This window comes from Oratosquilla oratoria, chromosome 6 (genome assembly GCF_046742065.1).
Source record: "Oratosquilla oratoria isolate Oo_2021 chromosome 6, ASM4674206v1, whole genome shotgun sequence".
Lineage (NCBI taxonomy): Eukaryota > Metazoa > Arthropoda > Malacostraca > Stomatopoda > Squillidae > Oratosquilla > Oratosquilla oratoria.
Genome location: NC_134782.1, coordinates 18,500,849 through 18,518,348, shown reverse-complemented (window position 1 = coordinate 18,518,348; position 17,500 = coordinate 18,500,849). Strand labels below are relative to the sequence as shown.

At 41.4% G+C, this 17,500-nt stretch overlaps 1 protein-coding gene across 1 annotated transcript in view; it reads right to left on the bottom strand.

Annotated features, from left to right (window-relative positions):
- The window catches only part of org-1 (T-box transcription factor 1), a 276,894-nt gene that overhangs the window by 108,527 nt on the left and 150,867 nt on the right, over positions 1–17,500 (bottom strand). Inside the window, exons 4-7 of the mRNA XM_076186541.1 lie at positions 16,693–16,849; positions 13,918–14,070; positions 3,948–4,015; positions 2,734–2,921 (exon numbers count right to left, since the gene is read on the bottom strand). Coding sequence (XP_076042656.1) covers positions 2,734–2,921; positions 3,948–4,015; positions 13,918–14,070; positions 16,693–16,849 — 566 coding nt within the window. The remainder of the gene's footprint in view (positions 1–2,733; positions 2,922–3,947; positions 4,016–13,917; positions 14,071–16,692; positions 16,850–17,500) is intronic.

Here is a 17,500-nt window from a genome sequence, read left to right as displayed (position 1 = left end):
ACACACACACACACACACACAAACACTTACCACACACACACTACACACAATTATACACTCATTCAAATAACGTCCACACACACACACACACAAACACACTTATATACACATATGAATACATCGACATACAGAACATACACGAATTCAAAACGATACAAGACCAAACAGAGTTTCATAAATAAGACTCTTCCTGAACCTCACCCTCCTTCAATCCCTCCTCGACCATCTGACTCCACCTCTTCGGTGGGATTTAGTCCGCACAAAGACAGAAACCCTATTTATCGTCAGCTACATGTAAATCGGGCACTATTTTCTCTATTGTTGGTTCATAATAATCAGATATCGAAGAATTACTTTACACTCATCCCTCATCTTCACAGACGAAAAGGGGAGAATATCGGTCCATTAATACCGATTGTCCGCAGTTACTGACACTAAGTCTGCAGTGGTTAATATCAAGAATTGACATTACTGAAGGAAGCAAAATAATACAGTACTGTACTTTTAATCAAACGCAACATCCAATCTGACAATGTAAAACATCTATTCACTGTAAATATACACTATAATACAGATTTTTTTTTTTTTTTTTTTTTTTTTTTTTTTTTTTTTTTTTTTTTTTTTTTTTTTTTTTTTTGTTTTTTTTTTTTTGTTTAAGTTTAAATCCGAGTTATCTTGGATGATGGAGAGGTGTTGTTGGTATGCCGTGATCGTATAGTAGGACTTACAGACTAAGTCGGCTGTGACAGATTTTGTTCGTTGCTTCCGATATCCGTTAAATGGAGAGTTCGTTAAAATAAGGGATGAATGTACTTTGTTATTTCTTATCATTTTTCATATTCAGGTTAAAGCGCTGTTACTGTTACTCCAACAGGAACTGATATTTTATAATGAATTTCTTTTAAGTTAAAATGATAATGATAAACATTGCCTTGAGGTTTACTAATAACCCGCAGCCCCACAGCGACTGGCAGCGATCCTCCCATAGATAACTCTGGGAAGAAAGGTTGAATTATTTTGTATCAATGTGACTCAGTTTCTATGTCACCGCCTTATAGTAGTAGCACGAGGAGGAGAAGGAGGAGGAAATGGAGGAGGAGGAGGAAGAGGAGGGGAGGAGGAAGAGGAGGAGGGGAGAAGGAGGAGGAGGGGAGAAGGAGGAGGAAGAGGAGGAGGAGGAAATGGAGAACGAGGAAGAGGAGGGAGAGGAGGAGGAAAAGGCGAAGGAGGAGGAGGAATGGGAGGAGGAGGAAGGGGAGGAGGAGGAAGGGGAGGAGGAGGAAAAGGCGAAGGAGGAGGAGGAATGGGAGGAGGAGGAAGGGGAGGAGGAGGAAGGGGAGGAGGAGGAGGAGGAGGAGGAGGAGGAGGAAGAGAAGACTGCTGTCACCAATTGGTAAACCAATCTGAAATGGATAGACTACACATAAGCCTATAGGCAGGTGCTCCCTGCGGACCGGCCTCTGCGCATGGGGCGGCCCTCTGCCCAGCAGCAGCAGCAGCAGCAGGCACCCGCATGTTTTCACGAACCCGCGACAAATCGCAGTTTCGCGCCACTCACATGCGGCAAATGGCGGTAAATCGGGCGGAGAGGGCGGCAAATCGCGGTTATTCCGCTGCTCATCGGCCTTTGCGATCCAACTCTTCCTCCTCCTCCTCCTCCTCCTCTTCCTTCTTCTTCTCTTCCTCCTCCTTCTCTACATAATCCTCCTCCTCCTCACATCCCCTCTTTTCTCTTCTATATTATCCTCATCCTCTTCTTCCACCTCCTCTAAATAATCCTGCTCACCATCTTCTTCCACCTTTACATAACCCTCCTTCTCTTCCTCTTCCTCCTCCATATTATCCTCCTATTCATTATCATCATCATCATCTTCCTTTTCTATATAATCCCACTACTCCTCCACCTCTCCATCTTCCTCCACTTATACATAATCCTCCTCCTCCTCCTTCTCCTCCTTCACCCTTTTTCTCTTTCTCTTTTCCCCCTCCTCCCCCCCTTCCTCCTTCTTCCTCCTACTCCTTCTCCCTTCCTCCCTCTTCCTCCTCCTCCTCCTTCCTCTTCTTACTCCTTTCTCCTTCCCTCTCCTTCTATCAAAGGAGCCCCATGGCATTCACTAAAATCCTATGCCGGCAGATAGAATAAAAGGAAAAGGACCTACAGACACGAAATGTCCTATGTATGACCTAGGGACCATTTCTAGAGAAAGCTTCCCTAACAAAACTCTAATTATTACTAGAAATGTGGACTTGCCTGTCTCTCCCTTAGTTGAAAAATTCGGCCATTTTGATATTGTGTGACGTCAGGGAAGGGTGTTATGAAGCTACGCCACTATATTCACAATGGAAGTGTGACGTCATGATGACAACATATGATGCCATACCCTCTCTTTCTTTTTCTCTCCTTATCTCTTGTCTTTCTTTTTGTATCGAAACTTAAGACAATATTCTTGTTTGTCTTTAATAAGGATGAGATTAGAAAAAATAATATAAAACATATTTCGCCACGCAAGACTAAAACTGTTGATTCCCTTAACAATACAAGACCAGTAAGCAAAAGACCATAAGACCTACATGAAACTGCCTAGTGTAGGCCTTATGGTCTCTTCCAGTCTCCTTCATTCTTATGTACAGTAATCACCTCAGGAATACATTAGGCTCCCCGACAACCAATACATCGATACATCCTACAACTCAAATACATCCTACAACATGTCCTCGTTTTTTAACACTCACCCTTGAAGTCCTTTGGGTTTCCTCCGTAGGTGGCTTGGTAGGCGTTGGCGGGGCGTTGCTGGGGGCGGGACAGCCCCCTCTGACCTCCGGGGTCGTTCCCGCCGCCTCCTCCACCCCCTCCTCCTCCTCCACCTCCTCCGACGCCTCCACTGCCTGGATGTTGAAGTTGGTTTAAAACTTCAACGACGCTGTGGAGGAGTGATGAGAAGAAAGGTAATGAAGTTGTATTAAAATAGAATATAAACAGTAATGGTGAATTTATAATGATAATAAACGTGATTATGATGGTATTGATACTGATGTTAATGATAACGATAATGGCAATGACTAACTGATGATAATAATGATATTAATAAAGGTAATGATAGTGATAGTGATAATGGTAATGATGATTAAAAATAACAATAATAATAATAATGATAATGATAACGATGATAATGATGTTAATAGTAATAGTGATAATGGTAATGATAATGATTAGTAATAACATTGATAATGATAATAAAAATGATAACACTGATAACAATGGGATAACAATGATAATAACAATGATAACAATAATTATATTAATGATAATAATGATAACAATAAGTGACAAAAATATAAACAATAGTAATGATATCAATTAGCTTTAATAATAGTAATAACAGTATCAACAACAAAAACGATATCAATAACAATATTAATGGTAATAAAAACAGCTGTTTCTGAACCAGCGCAAAAAGAGAGACAGGGAGAGAGAGATAGAGAGACAGAGATAGAGATAGATAGAAAGAGAGAGCGAGCGAGAGAGAGAGAGAGAGAGAGAGAGAGAGAGAGAGAGAGAGAGAATGAGAGAGAGAGAGAGAGAGAGAGAGAGAGAGAGAGAGAGACAAAGAGAGAGAGAGAGAGAGAGAGAGAGAGAGAGAGAGAGAGAGAGAGAGAGAGAGAGAGAGAGTGAGAGAGAGAGAGAGGAGAGAGAGGAGAGAGAGAAAGAGAGAGAGAGAGAGAGAGAGAGAGAGAGAGAGAGAGAGAGAGAGAGAGAGCGAGAGAGAGAGAGAGAGACAAAGAGAGAGAGAGAGAGAGAGAAGAAGAGAGAGAGAGAGAGAGAGAGAGAGAGAGAGAGAGAGAGAGAGAGAGAGAGAGAGAGAGAGAGAGAGAGAGAGAGAGAGAGAGAGAGAGAGAGAGAGAGAGAGATAAAGAGAGAGATAGAGAGAGAGAGAGAAAACACTCACCACTCGTCCGGGTCGCAGTCCCGAAATCCTTTGGCGAAGGGGTTGCTGGCGATTTTGAGCTGCGTGATCTGCCGGGTACGACGATCAAAGAAGGAGGAGAAGAGAAGGAGGCGTTACTAAGGCACCACACAAAGAAAGCTTCCTTCTGCACACTTTCTCAATAATGAATAAGTAAATGAACAAATAAATATTTAGATAATTCTTTTTATCTACATACCAAGGGAGGTACGAAACCACTCCTACCTATTTCACTCCCACTCACTCCACCCTTATCCATTCCACTCTCATCCACTCCACTCTCATCTATTCCACTCTCATTCAATCCACTCTCATCCACTCTACTCTCATCCACTCCACTCTCATCCACTCCACTCTCATCAACTCCAGTCTCATACATTCCACTCTCATCAACTCCACTCTTATCCACTCTACTCTCATCAACTCCACTCTCATCCAATCCACTCTCATCCATTAGCTATGTTTCCTTCTCATCATAGCTCCTTGTGGATTTTATTTATATTCTAATTAAATTAAATGAATATGTAAGGAAACAAAATATATAAATAAACATAAAAAGTTAATGAAAATGTATTAATATGAATAGATAGAAACAGATGAAATAAATAAAGATACATAAAAACCAATGAATATTGAAAATGAATAAGTCACGTCTTCAACAGCTTGTATTACCGACAATATATATATATATATATATATATATATATATATATATATATATATATATATATATATATATAATATATATATATATATATATATCTGGACATAGACAAAAAAAAAATGTAGATAAATAATAAAGAAAAGAAATTTTTTATGAATTGAAGCAGGTACACCATAAAAAACAATAAAAATAAGTAAAACAATAATAATAAAGAACCAAAGAAAAAAGAAAAACAATAGTATGAACCGAAGCTGGTTAATCCCCACCGATTCACCCTACGACGTCCACCTCCCCTCCTCATCCACTCGTCTGAGGGCGTTATCACATTGGGCTGTTTTCCCTCGACTGTTGGAGCAGATTTGCAGCCTGCAGCTTTCGGAAAGTAATCTGATATGCTGGAGGAAATTAATCTTCTTCCAGCACATCAAATATCAATTTTAAATGTTCAATTTTTCAAAATTCAAAAACATATAGAATTTCAAATTCCTGTGTAAATTATTGAGAAATCAAAATATCCTGCCATAATGATTTTACGGCGGAAAAAGTTCCGGAGGTGATACCGCCGATTAGTCATAGATTGGAGGAAAAAAATGCTCAATGTGATAACGCCTTAATTAAGAGGCGGATGCGAAGAACATCCCTTTGGGTCGCGTTATCCCGTCATCCATTCACACTCTCCCTCCATTTATTCATATCTGTTGCACAATTTATTACTTGCTTGACAGACACTCCACATGCAAATATTCCATGTGTTTACCCGTAATAAGTGTGTGTGTGTGATTCACCTTGGTCTTTGGATCACGTGTTGGACTCGTGATCGACAGCTATTTCCCTCCCGGAAGAGAGCTCAGAGCTCGTATGACCGATCTATGGGTAATGCTTTGACCTTACACTCACACACACACACCCAACTCCCCGCCCACGAGAATTGGAGTAACGACTCGAAGCGCAGCGATACTGAAATTATTTTCAGCCCTGGGCAGGATTCGAACCGGGACCGCCGTAGTGACAGTCTGGGACTCTACCAACCGCGCCACCGAGTCGTGTGTGTGTGTGTGTGTGTGTGTGTGTGTGTGTGTGTGTGTGTGTGTGTGTGTGTGTGTGTGTGTGTGTGTGTGTGTGTGTGTGTGTGTGTGTGTGTGTGTGCATTCACCTCGGATCTGCTGCAGTCTCTGTCGAGACAGCCAGACACCACCCTACGGCAGTGAGCTCAGAGCTCATTATTTGCCGATCTCTGGGTAGGTCTGAGACCACTCACACACCACACACCGGGACAGCAAGGTCACAACTCCTTGACTAACGTCCCGTACCTACTCACTGCTAGGTGAACAGGGGTTACACGTGTGTGTGTGTGTGTGTGTGTGTGTGTGTGTGTGTGTGTGTGTGTGTGTGTGTGTGTGTGTGTGTGTGTGTGTGTGTGTGTGTGTGTGTGTGTGCGTGTGTGTGTGTGTGTGTGTGTACATATGTGCGTGTGTGCGTATCTTCTCGAAGGAGGACAAACAAATACTTAACACCAAAACACTGACAACATAAACCAATAGGCGAAAACTGTTGTCAGAGGTGACACAGGAAGAGAAACGGTGCAGCTGTTTGGTTGGTAGGTTGGCAGTGACGGTGGTGTCAGTTGTGGTGGTAGTGGTGGTGGCAAGGAGTCTGGCACTGATGGTGGTTGGTGTCAACAGCTGTGCTATTAAACAACGGAATAGCGCTAATGTCAGCACGACGGTGTTGGATCTAGCGGCCATCAAGGAAGAGGAGGGAGGGGAGCGAAGAGGGGAAAGGAAGAGGAGGAGGAAGAGAGAGAAAGGAGAACGAGGAGGTAGCCATCGGACGGGAGAGGAAAAGGAAGAAAAAAACATAAATGAAAGAATGAGAGGAAGAAGACAAAAAAAAAAGGGAAGAGGGGAGAGAAAGGGGAGAGGCGAAAAGAGGAAGAAAGGGAAGGGCAGAAGGGGCAGGGGAGAAGGAAAAGGGAAGAGAAAGAAAAAGGAAGAAAACGGAGAGAGGAAGGGGAAAGGAGACGGGGAGGGGATTAAGGAAGGGGATAGGAGAGGGGAGTAAACGATCAGAGGGGAAAGGAGGAGAGGAGAGGGAAGAGCAAGAAAAAGAACGATATGTTCTATACTGTGATCATCTTCAGGAGACGAATACAAAGAGATGAGAAATAAAATTCCAGAATAAACTGAGAAAACACTATCATTATTTCAAATATTCCAGTTTAGTTTTGGAGACAGTTGAAAATTCTGTCGATAAATAGCTCTACAACTTTGGTATTTCCGAAATACAATGAATAAACTATTAAGATGATGATTTGGTTTAAAGTCGCGAAAAGCTCCCACACCCTATCAGGAGGCTAGGGCGATGCCCCTTCCAGAGGATTTGTAACGTGGAATTCAATTAACCATGCCCTTAGATCAACTCGCCGGTGGCTGGGTTCGAACCACTATCCCCTCGACTTTCCCTATAAGTAGCGACGGCCTCATCTTCTCGGCCAGCGAGCTTCCACATACATACATATATATACTTACATATATGCATACATACATACATACATACATACATACATACATACATACATACATACGAGTATATACATACATAAGTACATTCATACTGATTCGCAGTTACCAAATTAATTTCTAAGGTGACCTGTCTTGACCCAATCGGTCACGTGATCGTGAGAGCAATTTTTAAGTCTCCCCAAGTGTCCTTTTCTGTGTCTGAAAAATATGTGAACATTTTCTTGAGAAGATAGAACTGTAACCCATTTTCGGAGAAATATGAGCTGAGGTACAGAGGTATCCGTATATTTCGACCACTATGTGTGGTCCTCTTCAGCAGATGGATGTTTTTTCTTTCTCAATCTCTTTGCTTCCATTTGCTCAAAGGGACCTGACTTTGTGGTTATAATATAGAGAACTTACGGTACATCTCTCTCTCTCTTTCTCTCTCTCTCTCTCTCCAGTAGCAGGATTTCGTTACATATTACGAATGCATTATTATATATATGTATATATATATATATATATATATATATATATAAAGAAATATATATATATATATATATATATATATATATATATATATACTGTATATATATATATATATATATATATATGTATATATTAATATGTATATATATAATATATATATATTAATATGTATATATATAATATATATATATAATATATATATATATATATATACATATATATATATACATATGTATATATATATATATTTATACATATGTGTATATATATATATATATATACATATATATATATATATATATATATATATATACACACACACACACACACAGAGTTGATTACCGTTAACCTTGTTAGGATGCAGGGCAATAGATACGAAGCAGCCCAAGTGTTTCCTTACGAGCTGCGCGGTGTTGAATGCGCAAAGCAGCTGCGCAGATCCCATTCCGTCCTCGTGCGGGTTGTTTGCTTTGCGCCGCGTCGTGTGCGTTCTCCCCGCGGGGGAGTCGCACCACCCCGCCGCCCTGTGCGCAGTTTGGCAGTAATCCCATATGGCGCAAGCATTTCGCTGCGCATTCGGCTAGCGATCCCACATGGCCGCAAGCCTTCCGTTGCGCCGCTTAGTAGAAATCCCAGATGGAGCATTGGCAGATTGGCGGGTGCCCGCTCCCTGTGTCGGGTTGCGCAGTAGGGCGCCGTGGTGGGCTCGCCTCGCGCAGGATGCCGCGTGACGTCATGAGACAGATTAGGTGATTTATCCGCCTCCCGCTCTCGTTAAGCGTCGTGTCTGTTTGGACATTTGCTCCTGGCGGCCATTATACACCTATCCCGATCTCATTACCCAACACCCAAGACACGACCAGAAGTCCAAAGAGACGCACTCAATCTTGTTCGCTAATTGAATTAAATATGTGTACAGAACTGTTACAATAACATAACTTCATTTATGAGAAAAAAATGTAATGAAAACTTATCTATTTGGCAATAGAAAAAATCCAAATAGACCTACGCAATCTTGTTCGCTAATTGAATTAAAACTGTATAGAACAGCTACAATAACATAACTTCATCTATAAAGAAAATCTATGATAAAAAAAAATATCTATTCGGCTAAATTTGTTTAAAGATACCTACGCAATTTTATTTCGCAAACTGAATTAAAACCTTATACAGAACCACTACAATAACATAACTACACTTACAAAAAAATCTATAACAAAAAATTATCTATTTGGCAATAGAATCTATAATTTCTATATTATCGAACCTTCATCCCTAGATACTTCAGTCTATTTGTTCTAGCTGCCGTTAAGTGATTTTATTCTTCCAGGGGAATTTCCCACTCTCTGTGCATATGTCACGAACTGGGATCCCAAAAATAAAAAACAAGAAAATAAATAAATAAATAGATAAGTTATTAATATTCATGAAAATATAATAGATGTAGAAATGTCAATTACTTATGAAAAATAAAATATAATAAAAACAAGTTGAAATAAATGTCAATTACTTATGAAAAATAAAATATAATAAAAACAAGTTGAAATAAAATTAAATGAACTAAAACAACGATAAGGCGTCTTCGGGTATGATGCTGTATCCTACAGTATAATTATAGGGAAGGGGGGGAAGGGTACGGGGGAGGGGGGAAGGGGAGGAGGAGGGAGAGGGAGGGAGAGGGTTACCTATACTTAATATAATCCTTCGTTACAATCCCACATTCTCTTATTCCCTCCCTCCCTCCCTCCCTCTCTCCCTCCCTCTCTCCCCCCCTCCCTCTCTCCCTCCCTCCCTCCCTCCCTCCCTCCCTCCCTCCCTCCCTCCCTCCCTCCCTCCCTGCTTCCTTTCCTTCCCTCCCTGCTTATCTCCCTTTCTCCCTACCTCCCTGGCACCCTAAGGGGCCATGACACCCTGGCTGGGACACTCGACACCCGTCAATACGAAACTTACAAATCACTGAACCCCTGCAGAGAGGAAGGTAGGGGAGGGGGAGAGGGGGAGGGGGGAGAGGGAGGGGGAAGGATGGGGAATGGAGAGGAGGAGGGAGGTAGGATGGGGAGAGAGCAATGAGGATAGAGAGGAAGACTTGGAGGGGGGAGAGGGGGAGGGGGGAGAGGGAGGGGGGAGGTTGGGGAATGGAGAGGATGGGGAGAGAGCAATGAGGATGGAGAGGAAGACTTGGAGGGGGGAGAGGGGAAGGGTAAAGGGGGAGAGGGGGATGGGCGAGGAGGGGAGGAAGTTAAGAGAGAGGGGAATGGAGAAGGGGAGGGAGAATATGGAGGAATGGGGAGGGGGAAGGATGGTAGGATGGGGAGAGAGCGATGGGAAAGGTGAGGGAGACCGGGAGAGGAGAGGGGGGAGGGTTAAGTGGGAGAGGGGGAGGAGGAGAGCGGAATGGGAAGGAGGGGAAGAGGGGGATATGGAGGAGGGGTAGAGGGGGTGGGGAGGAGAGGAGAGGGGGATGGGGAGGAGGAGGAGAGGGGGTGGGGAGGAAGGGGAGAGGGGGGTGGGAAGGAGGGGGAGAGAGTGGGGAGGAGGGGGAGAGGGGGATGGGGAGGAGGAGGAGAGGGGGTGGGGAGGAAGGGGAGAGGGGGGTGGGAAGGAGGGGAGAGGGGAGACGGGGAGGGGGAGGAGGGGGGAGGGGGGAAGGTAAGTAAGGGAGAGGGGAATGGAGAAGGTGAGGGAAGTGAGGGAGGGGAAAGGAGAAGAGAAGATGAACGAAGGAGGTAGAGGAGGAGAGGAGGGAAGAGGAGGAGGAGGGGAAGAGTGGGTGGGTGGGGGTGGTGGGAGTGGGAAGGGAAAGGAAGGGAAGGGAAGGGGAGTGAGCGCGAACCAAGAGACAAAGGAAAGGAAAAGGGATGGGAAGGAAGAAAGGGAAGAGGAAGAGGAAGATGAAGGAAGTGGGGAATGGGAAGAGAGAGAGAGAGAGAGAGAGAGAGAGAGAGAGAGAGAGAGAGAGAGAGAGAGAGAGAGAGAGAGAGAGAGAGAGAGAGAAAGAGGATAGAAAAGAGAAAGGAACGAGAGGAAAGAGAAAAAGAAAAGAGAGGAACGAGAAAAAAGTGAGAGAAGAGACAAGCAAGAGAGAAGAGAGAAGAGAAAAGAGATTGAAAAAAGAAAGAGAAAAAGACTGAGAAAGAGAAGACAGAGAGAAGAAGAAAGTAAAAGAGTAAAATATATATATGTAAGAACAAAGAAATAAAAGATAAAGAGAAAGAGAGGTAGGATGATAAAGCGGCAAGGACGCAGCTCAGGGTAAAAACAGTAATAATAGTCATAAAAATAAATAGATAAATAAACAAATAAATAAATAAATAGTAATGATATAATAAAGATAAAATCGTCCGATAACCTGGTTCTGACAAGCCAAGTCGATACTTTAACCCTTTTCGTTAACTCCGTTTCTCCTCGCTAACTTTCTTAGAGCACATTTCTTCATTTGTACGAGGTACAGCTCGAACTCGAGACCGAGTCTTGCCTAAGGTCCCTCTTCCCTACCCCTGGCCTCCTCGCTTATTACGATGCTTAGCAGACTTTACGATGTCCTTACGATGTCCTTACGAGGCCCTTACGAGGTCCTTAGGGCCCCCAGGACCTCGTGTCTGGTCCTATGACGCTGTTGAGGTCCTTGGGACAATTTACGATCTCCAGAAGTCGTAAGGTGTGGAGTTACGAACGTCGCGTCGCAGCGATTCCGACATCGTAGACGCTGATGGGAGGGTCGTAACTATCCTACCGCGTCATTTGCGTGACACTATCCTCGGGTTCTAAAGTTCGTCGACAAATTTCGAAGTGGTCCTGTCTGGTTGGCACGGTGGTCCCTCTTTTATTCACTCACTTGTTATCGTTGTTGTTATGAGTATAATTATCATTTATTATATTTATCAATATTATTATTATTATTATTATTATTATTATTATTATTATTATTTTATCATTATTATTATCATTGATATTATTAGTCATTATTATTATTATTATTATTATTATTATTATTATCATTATTATTATTATTATTATCATAATTATTATTATTATTATTATTATTATCATAATTATTATTATTATTATCATTATTATTACTATTATTATTATTATTGATTATTATTCACGTTATTATCTATAATTATAATTATCATTATCTTTATTATTGTTTTTAGTTATAATTATTTTCATTATTATTATTACTATCATTATTATTATTATCATTATCGTTATCATTATTACTATCATTATTATCACCATTATTACATTTATCACTAATATCATTATCATTTAAAGTGCATAGGGGGTTCGTCAAAAGACGAGTAAATATTCAAATCCTTCTATTCCGAATTTCAGAAACTCCCGATAAAGGGAACTTTCTGAAGCCTTGAAGCCCACAAAGAACACCGAAGCTCTTTATGAGAATATGCGTTTATGCGTATTTACATCAACCGCACCGCCAGTGCGTGTGGGTATGCGTATATCCGTATCTGCAGATCTGTAGAGGGCGGGGGAGGGGGAGGGGAGGGGAAAGGGGGAGGGAGAGAGGAGGGGAGGGGAGAGGGAAGATGAGATTGTAAGAAGCTTAGTGCGATACGGTTGGCATGGATGTATGTTATTCCCGACAGATGGCGAAAAATGTGCACGAAAAACTACTTACCCATAAATATACATACAAATACGTAAATGCATATATACATACATACAAACATATATACATACATGCAAATACGTACATACGTGCATACATACAAACATGCACACATACATACAAATATACATACATACACACATACATACATACAAACATATATACAAACATACATACATACAAAATCGCACACACGTACATACATATACACACAAACATACACACATACATACATACTTACAAACATACATACATAAATACAAACACATATACATACATACAAATACGCACATACATATATACATATATACACACATACATACACGGCTCGATGGTGCAGGGGTTCCGTTCTCGACCGCTAATTCAGATATCCGAGGTCGAGCCTCGCCTTTTTACCATATTTACTTATTCATCCATTATAAATATTCATTTGTCTATTTACTTATCTATTTATTTATTCATTTATCTATTCTATTCGTTTGTGTACTCATTTATGTATTTAATTATTATTCATTTATCTTTATCATTTATCTATTCATTTGTGTCTATTTCGTTTATTTGTTTGTTAATTTATTTGTTTATCCGTTATTCATCTATCTAAATTGTATATTTATATTTTTTTATATCTATTTATTGATTAACCTTGTTTATTTGTCTACTGGTGTATTTAGTTATCTATATATTTTTCTGCTTATTATATCTACTTGATTATTAATTCTATTTATCATAGTTATGAATTTGATCCCAATACTTACCATATTCTATTCATCATATTTATCTATTTATTAATTCTATTTATGTGTTTTATATATTGATTTGGCTCCAATGCCCTCCACTTTCTCTTTATTATATCTATTTGTTTATTCATACTATTCATTCAATCTATTTATTTATTTGACCCCAATGCTCACCGCTTTCTATTTTTCATATCAATTTGTTTAATCATTTTATTCTATTATTCTATTTGTTAATTTGACCTCACTACCCACCATTTCCTATTCATTATATTTATCTATCAATTTTATCAATTTATTTTATGCGTTGCGTTTGACCCAAAGAAGTTGGTGGATGTAGGGATGACCCGTCATCCATAAGGAACTGAGATGGGTAGGGTGGAAAGGGGGGTCGAGGGGAGCGAAATGGGTGGAAATAGGTACGTGCCTCTGACTTGGCTACCTCCCTTGTAAGGTGGAAAAAGCTCGCGGTATATAGAGAGATCTATAAATTTGACCTAAATGCCCACCATTTTCTATTTATAATATTTATATTTGTTTGCTGATTTTATCTATTTATTCTATTAATTTGATTCCAATGTCCACCACCCTACTGAAGAAGGCGACCACGAAGTACTTATAACCAGCTGCCCAGTCCCACTTTACACTTGCAACCCAACAGTAGAATAAAGAACACACGCGAGTTATCAGCGTATTATTCTCTCACTACGTCACTCTGGGGTCACCAATGTAACATATAATAATGTTACTGGTCCCCCGGGCATCTGGTTACAGGACCAAGCTGTTTATATACACAGTCGACGTACTCAAAAGTAGCGAAGGTGACAGCCGCACAGAAACGTGGCTCGTCAGAGCCGAGACTGTGGTTTCGTGAGGACACAAATGCTCACCTAGTCCAAGGAACATAATCATATGTTACAGTACTCACCCTGTGGTTCTGGTAGGCTGTGACGGCGGTGAACTGGGTCTCTGGGTAAACGAAGGTTTTGAAGTTCTCGGTGGCGCTGACGTCCTCGCCCTTCTGGTTGACGTAGACAACGTGAAACCGGGGTTGGTACCGGTGCATCGAGTTCAAGATGATCTGCAACCGGGAGGAGGAGGAACCGGTTGTTAAAAGAGAGAGAGAAACATATGAAGAGAGAGAGAGAGACACATAGGGAGAGAGGAAGAGAGAGAGGGAGGGAGAAGAGAGAGAAACATATGAAGAAAGAGACACACAGAGAGAGAGAGAGAGAGAGAGAGAGAAACATATGAAGAGAGAGACAGGGAGAGAGACATAGGTACATAGAAACAAGAATCGTGTGTGTGTGTGTGTGTGTGTGTGTGTGTGTGTGTGTGTGTGTGTGTGTGTGTGTGTGTGTGTGTGTGTGTGTGTGTGTGTGTGTGTGTGTGTGTGTGTGTGTGTGTGTGTGTGTGTGTGTGTGTGTGTGTGTGTGTGTGTGTGTGTGTGTGTGTGTGTGTGTGTGGTGTGTGTGTGTACATAGGTTTAGGAAATAGGGTGTATATGCAAAAATGGACATATTCATACATTTGTGCACAAACATATGTATACAGATATGTGAGTACAGTGTCTCTAAATCGCCCCATGAAGATTAAGAATAATCAGCCGGGACCCCTCGAGTGCAAAGACAGGACCACGAGCGTCAGTGCCAACAAAGAAGTCGAGTACCAATGAACACTTTACGAATTGTCAACCACGTTTACATAGAAGCCCCGCCCACTTGCTCTACTTTGCATCAAAGCCTCTCCCCCAGCAAATACATGATTGGTTAGATCCTGGAAGACGAATGATTTACACCTATACTTCATCTTGGTTCATTATATATATATATATATATATATATATATATATACATGTGTGTGTGTGTGTGTGTGTGTTTGTGTGTGTGTGTGTGTGTGTGTGTGTGTGTGTGTGTGTGTGTGTGTGTGTGTGTGTGTGTGTGTGTGTGTGTGTGTGTGTGTGTGTGTGTGTGTGTGTGTGATTCAAACCAACCTGTTGAAAATTTACTTGAATCAAGAAATAAGATTTATTTGTTCAACTATGTATTCCTTGCATAATTTGCAAAGTAACACGATAGTAAAATTTGCATGTTAGCACTGAAGAAAATATCCGTCAAAGTATCATAAATTACCACTGTATAAAACAGCTTTCATTCCATAGCTACTAATCACATGAACAAAGAAAACTTGATGAAAAAAATGAAATAAAATAAAATAATAATGATTTTCTGAACGTCTTATTACAAAAGACATTGTTCACATGAGTGTCCATAGGGGTGATATTGGGATTTTATATAACCCAAAGTCGACCTTATTGTGACGTGGACTCCGGAGGTCTCTATCCTCCACCCACTCGGTGAACTTCGGTGGGTGGCCCATACCACCACGAAGGCGGGTGGTCTCATCCAAACGATCCCATGGTACCCCTTCCTTTGTCAAAGTCCCTTGCCACAAAAATTACCTTAGTATATCTCATGACTTCATGTAGCAAAGAATAACAATGTACCATAATGTCAGAATGTCTAATATAATCACATATTATGGTATAGGTTGTTGGAAGATATGATAAGCAGAAAATGGAAATTATGAGGAACTGAATTTTGTGATAAGATATAATTCAGATGCAATATATATATATATATATATATATATATATATATTATGTGTGTGTGTGTGTGTGTGTGTGTGTGTGTGTGTGTGTGTGTGTGTGTGTGTGTGTGTGTGTGTGTGTGTGTGTGTGTGTGTGTGTGTGTGTGTGTGTGTGTTTATGCATGTACGTACGTGCGTATGTATGTATCTACGTATGTATGTATCTAAACAAAGTACATAAAATACGTTAATGTACCAAAAGAGATTGACCCTTTTGGTCCGGAGACGCTTTTTAAAGATTTATTTTTGGGTGACGTCAGACGATTTTATCCAGCTAAAGAAGAAGAAACCTCACCTTAGCGAAAAATCTTAAGAAGATATTTGGAGTCTGCATTCAAAGGAGGATTCTGGTAGCTGGCTCTGGGTCTCTGAGTGTCAGTCTTTGAGCCTTTTAGTCTCATGGTCTATGAGCCTCAGGATCTGTGAGCGAGTATTTGGGTCCCTAAGTCTCTCAGTCACTGGGTCTTTTAGTCATTGGGTCTGTGAGTTTTTGAGTCTCTGAGTCTATGAGTCTGTGAGTCTCGGGGCGTGAGTCTCTGAGACTTTGAGTTTCACGGTCTTTGGGTCTTTGAGTCTTTGAGTATCTGAGTCTTAGGTTCTGTGAGCCTCAGGATTTGTGAGTCTGAGTGTTTGGGTCTCTGAGTCTCTTAGTCACTGGGTCCGTGAGTTTCTGAGTCTGTGTATTTGTGAGTATGTGAGTCTCCGAGCCTGAGTCTGTGGGATTAGAGTCTCACGGCCTTTGGTTCTTTGTCTCTCAGGGTTTGTGAAACTCACGATCTATGAGACAAAGGACCCGTGAATCCCTGAGTCCCTGAATCTGGGTTTCTTGAGTCTTTGAGTCTTAAGGACTTTGAGTCTCACGGTCTTTGGATCTTTGTGAGACCCACGATCTATGAGACACAGGCTCTGTGAGTCCCTGGGTTTCTGAGTCTGATTCTACGAGTCTCTGAGCCTGGATTTCTGAGTCTTGTGACTCTCTGAAGAGTCTGCATACCCATCCCCTATTAGGATCAGGACCACCTGAAGACAGGAAGGATTTGGGGTCACAACTCACGTGTCCGTTGTCGTCGAGTTGGTTGTTGGTGAGCTTGAGCTTGTCGAAGGAGGTGACCTGCTTCATCCACTGGGTGCCCTTCGCCGGCGAGTCCGGATGGACGTGGATCCGGGGAGGAGAGTTCGGGTCCGCCTTGCCGGCCACGATCCATGAGGAACTGTTTGGGGAAGGATCATGTCGAGGTGGTTATTTTATTATTATTATTACTACTATTACCTCGTACTATTACTACTTTATTACTATTACTACTGTTATTACTATTACTATTACCATCATTACTATATCATTGCTATTAATAGGATGTTACTATTACTATTTGGTGGTGGTGGTGGTGGTTGTGGTGGTGGTGGTGTTGGTGGTGGTGGTGTTGGTGGTGGTGGTGTTGTTGTTGTTGTTGGTGGTGGTGGTGGTGGTGGTTGTTGTTGTTGTTGTTGTTGTTGTTGTTGTTGTTGTTGTTGTTTTCATTATTATTGTTACCATTACTGCGAAAGGCAGAAGAAAGTGGAAAAAGAACAGGAGGGAAAAATGATGCGGAGGAGAGTGTGGAAGGAAAAGATGGAGAAAGAGGAGTAGGAGAAGGAGAACGATGAGAAGGAGAAGTGGGAGGAAGAGGAAAGAGAAAGTAGGGGAGAAGCAGAAGGACGAGGAGGAAAACGAAGACAACGAGGAGAGGAAAGAAAAGGAGGAAGAGGAAGGAGAGGAAGGAGAGGAGGAATAGAAGAAAAGTAAGATGAGGAGACAAAAGTGGATAAGGAGGAGAAAGAAGAAGAGAATAAGAAAGAGGACAACGAGAATGGGAAGAAGGAAG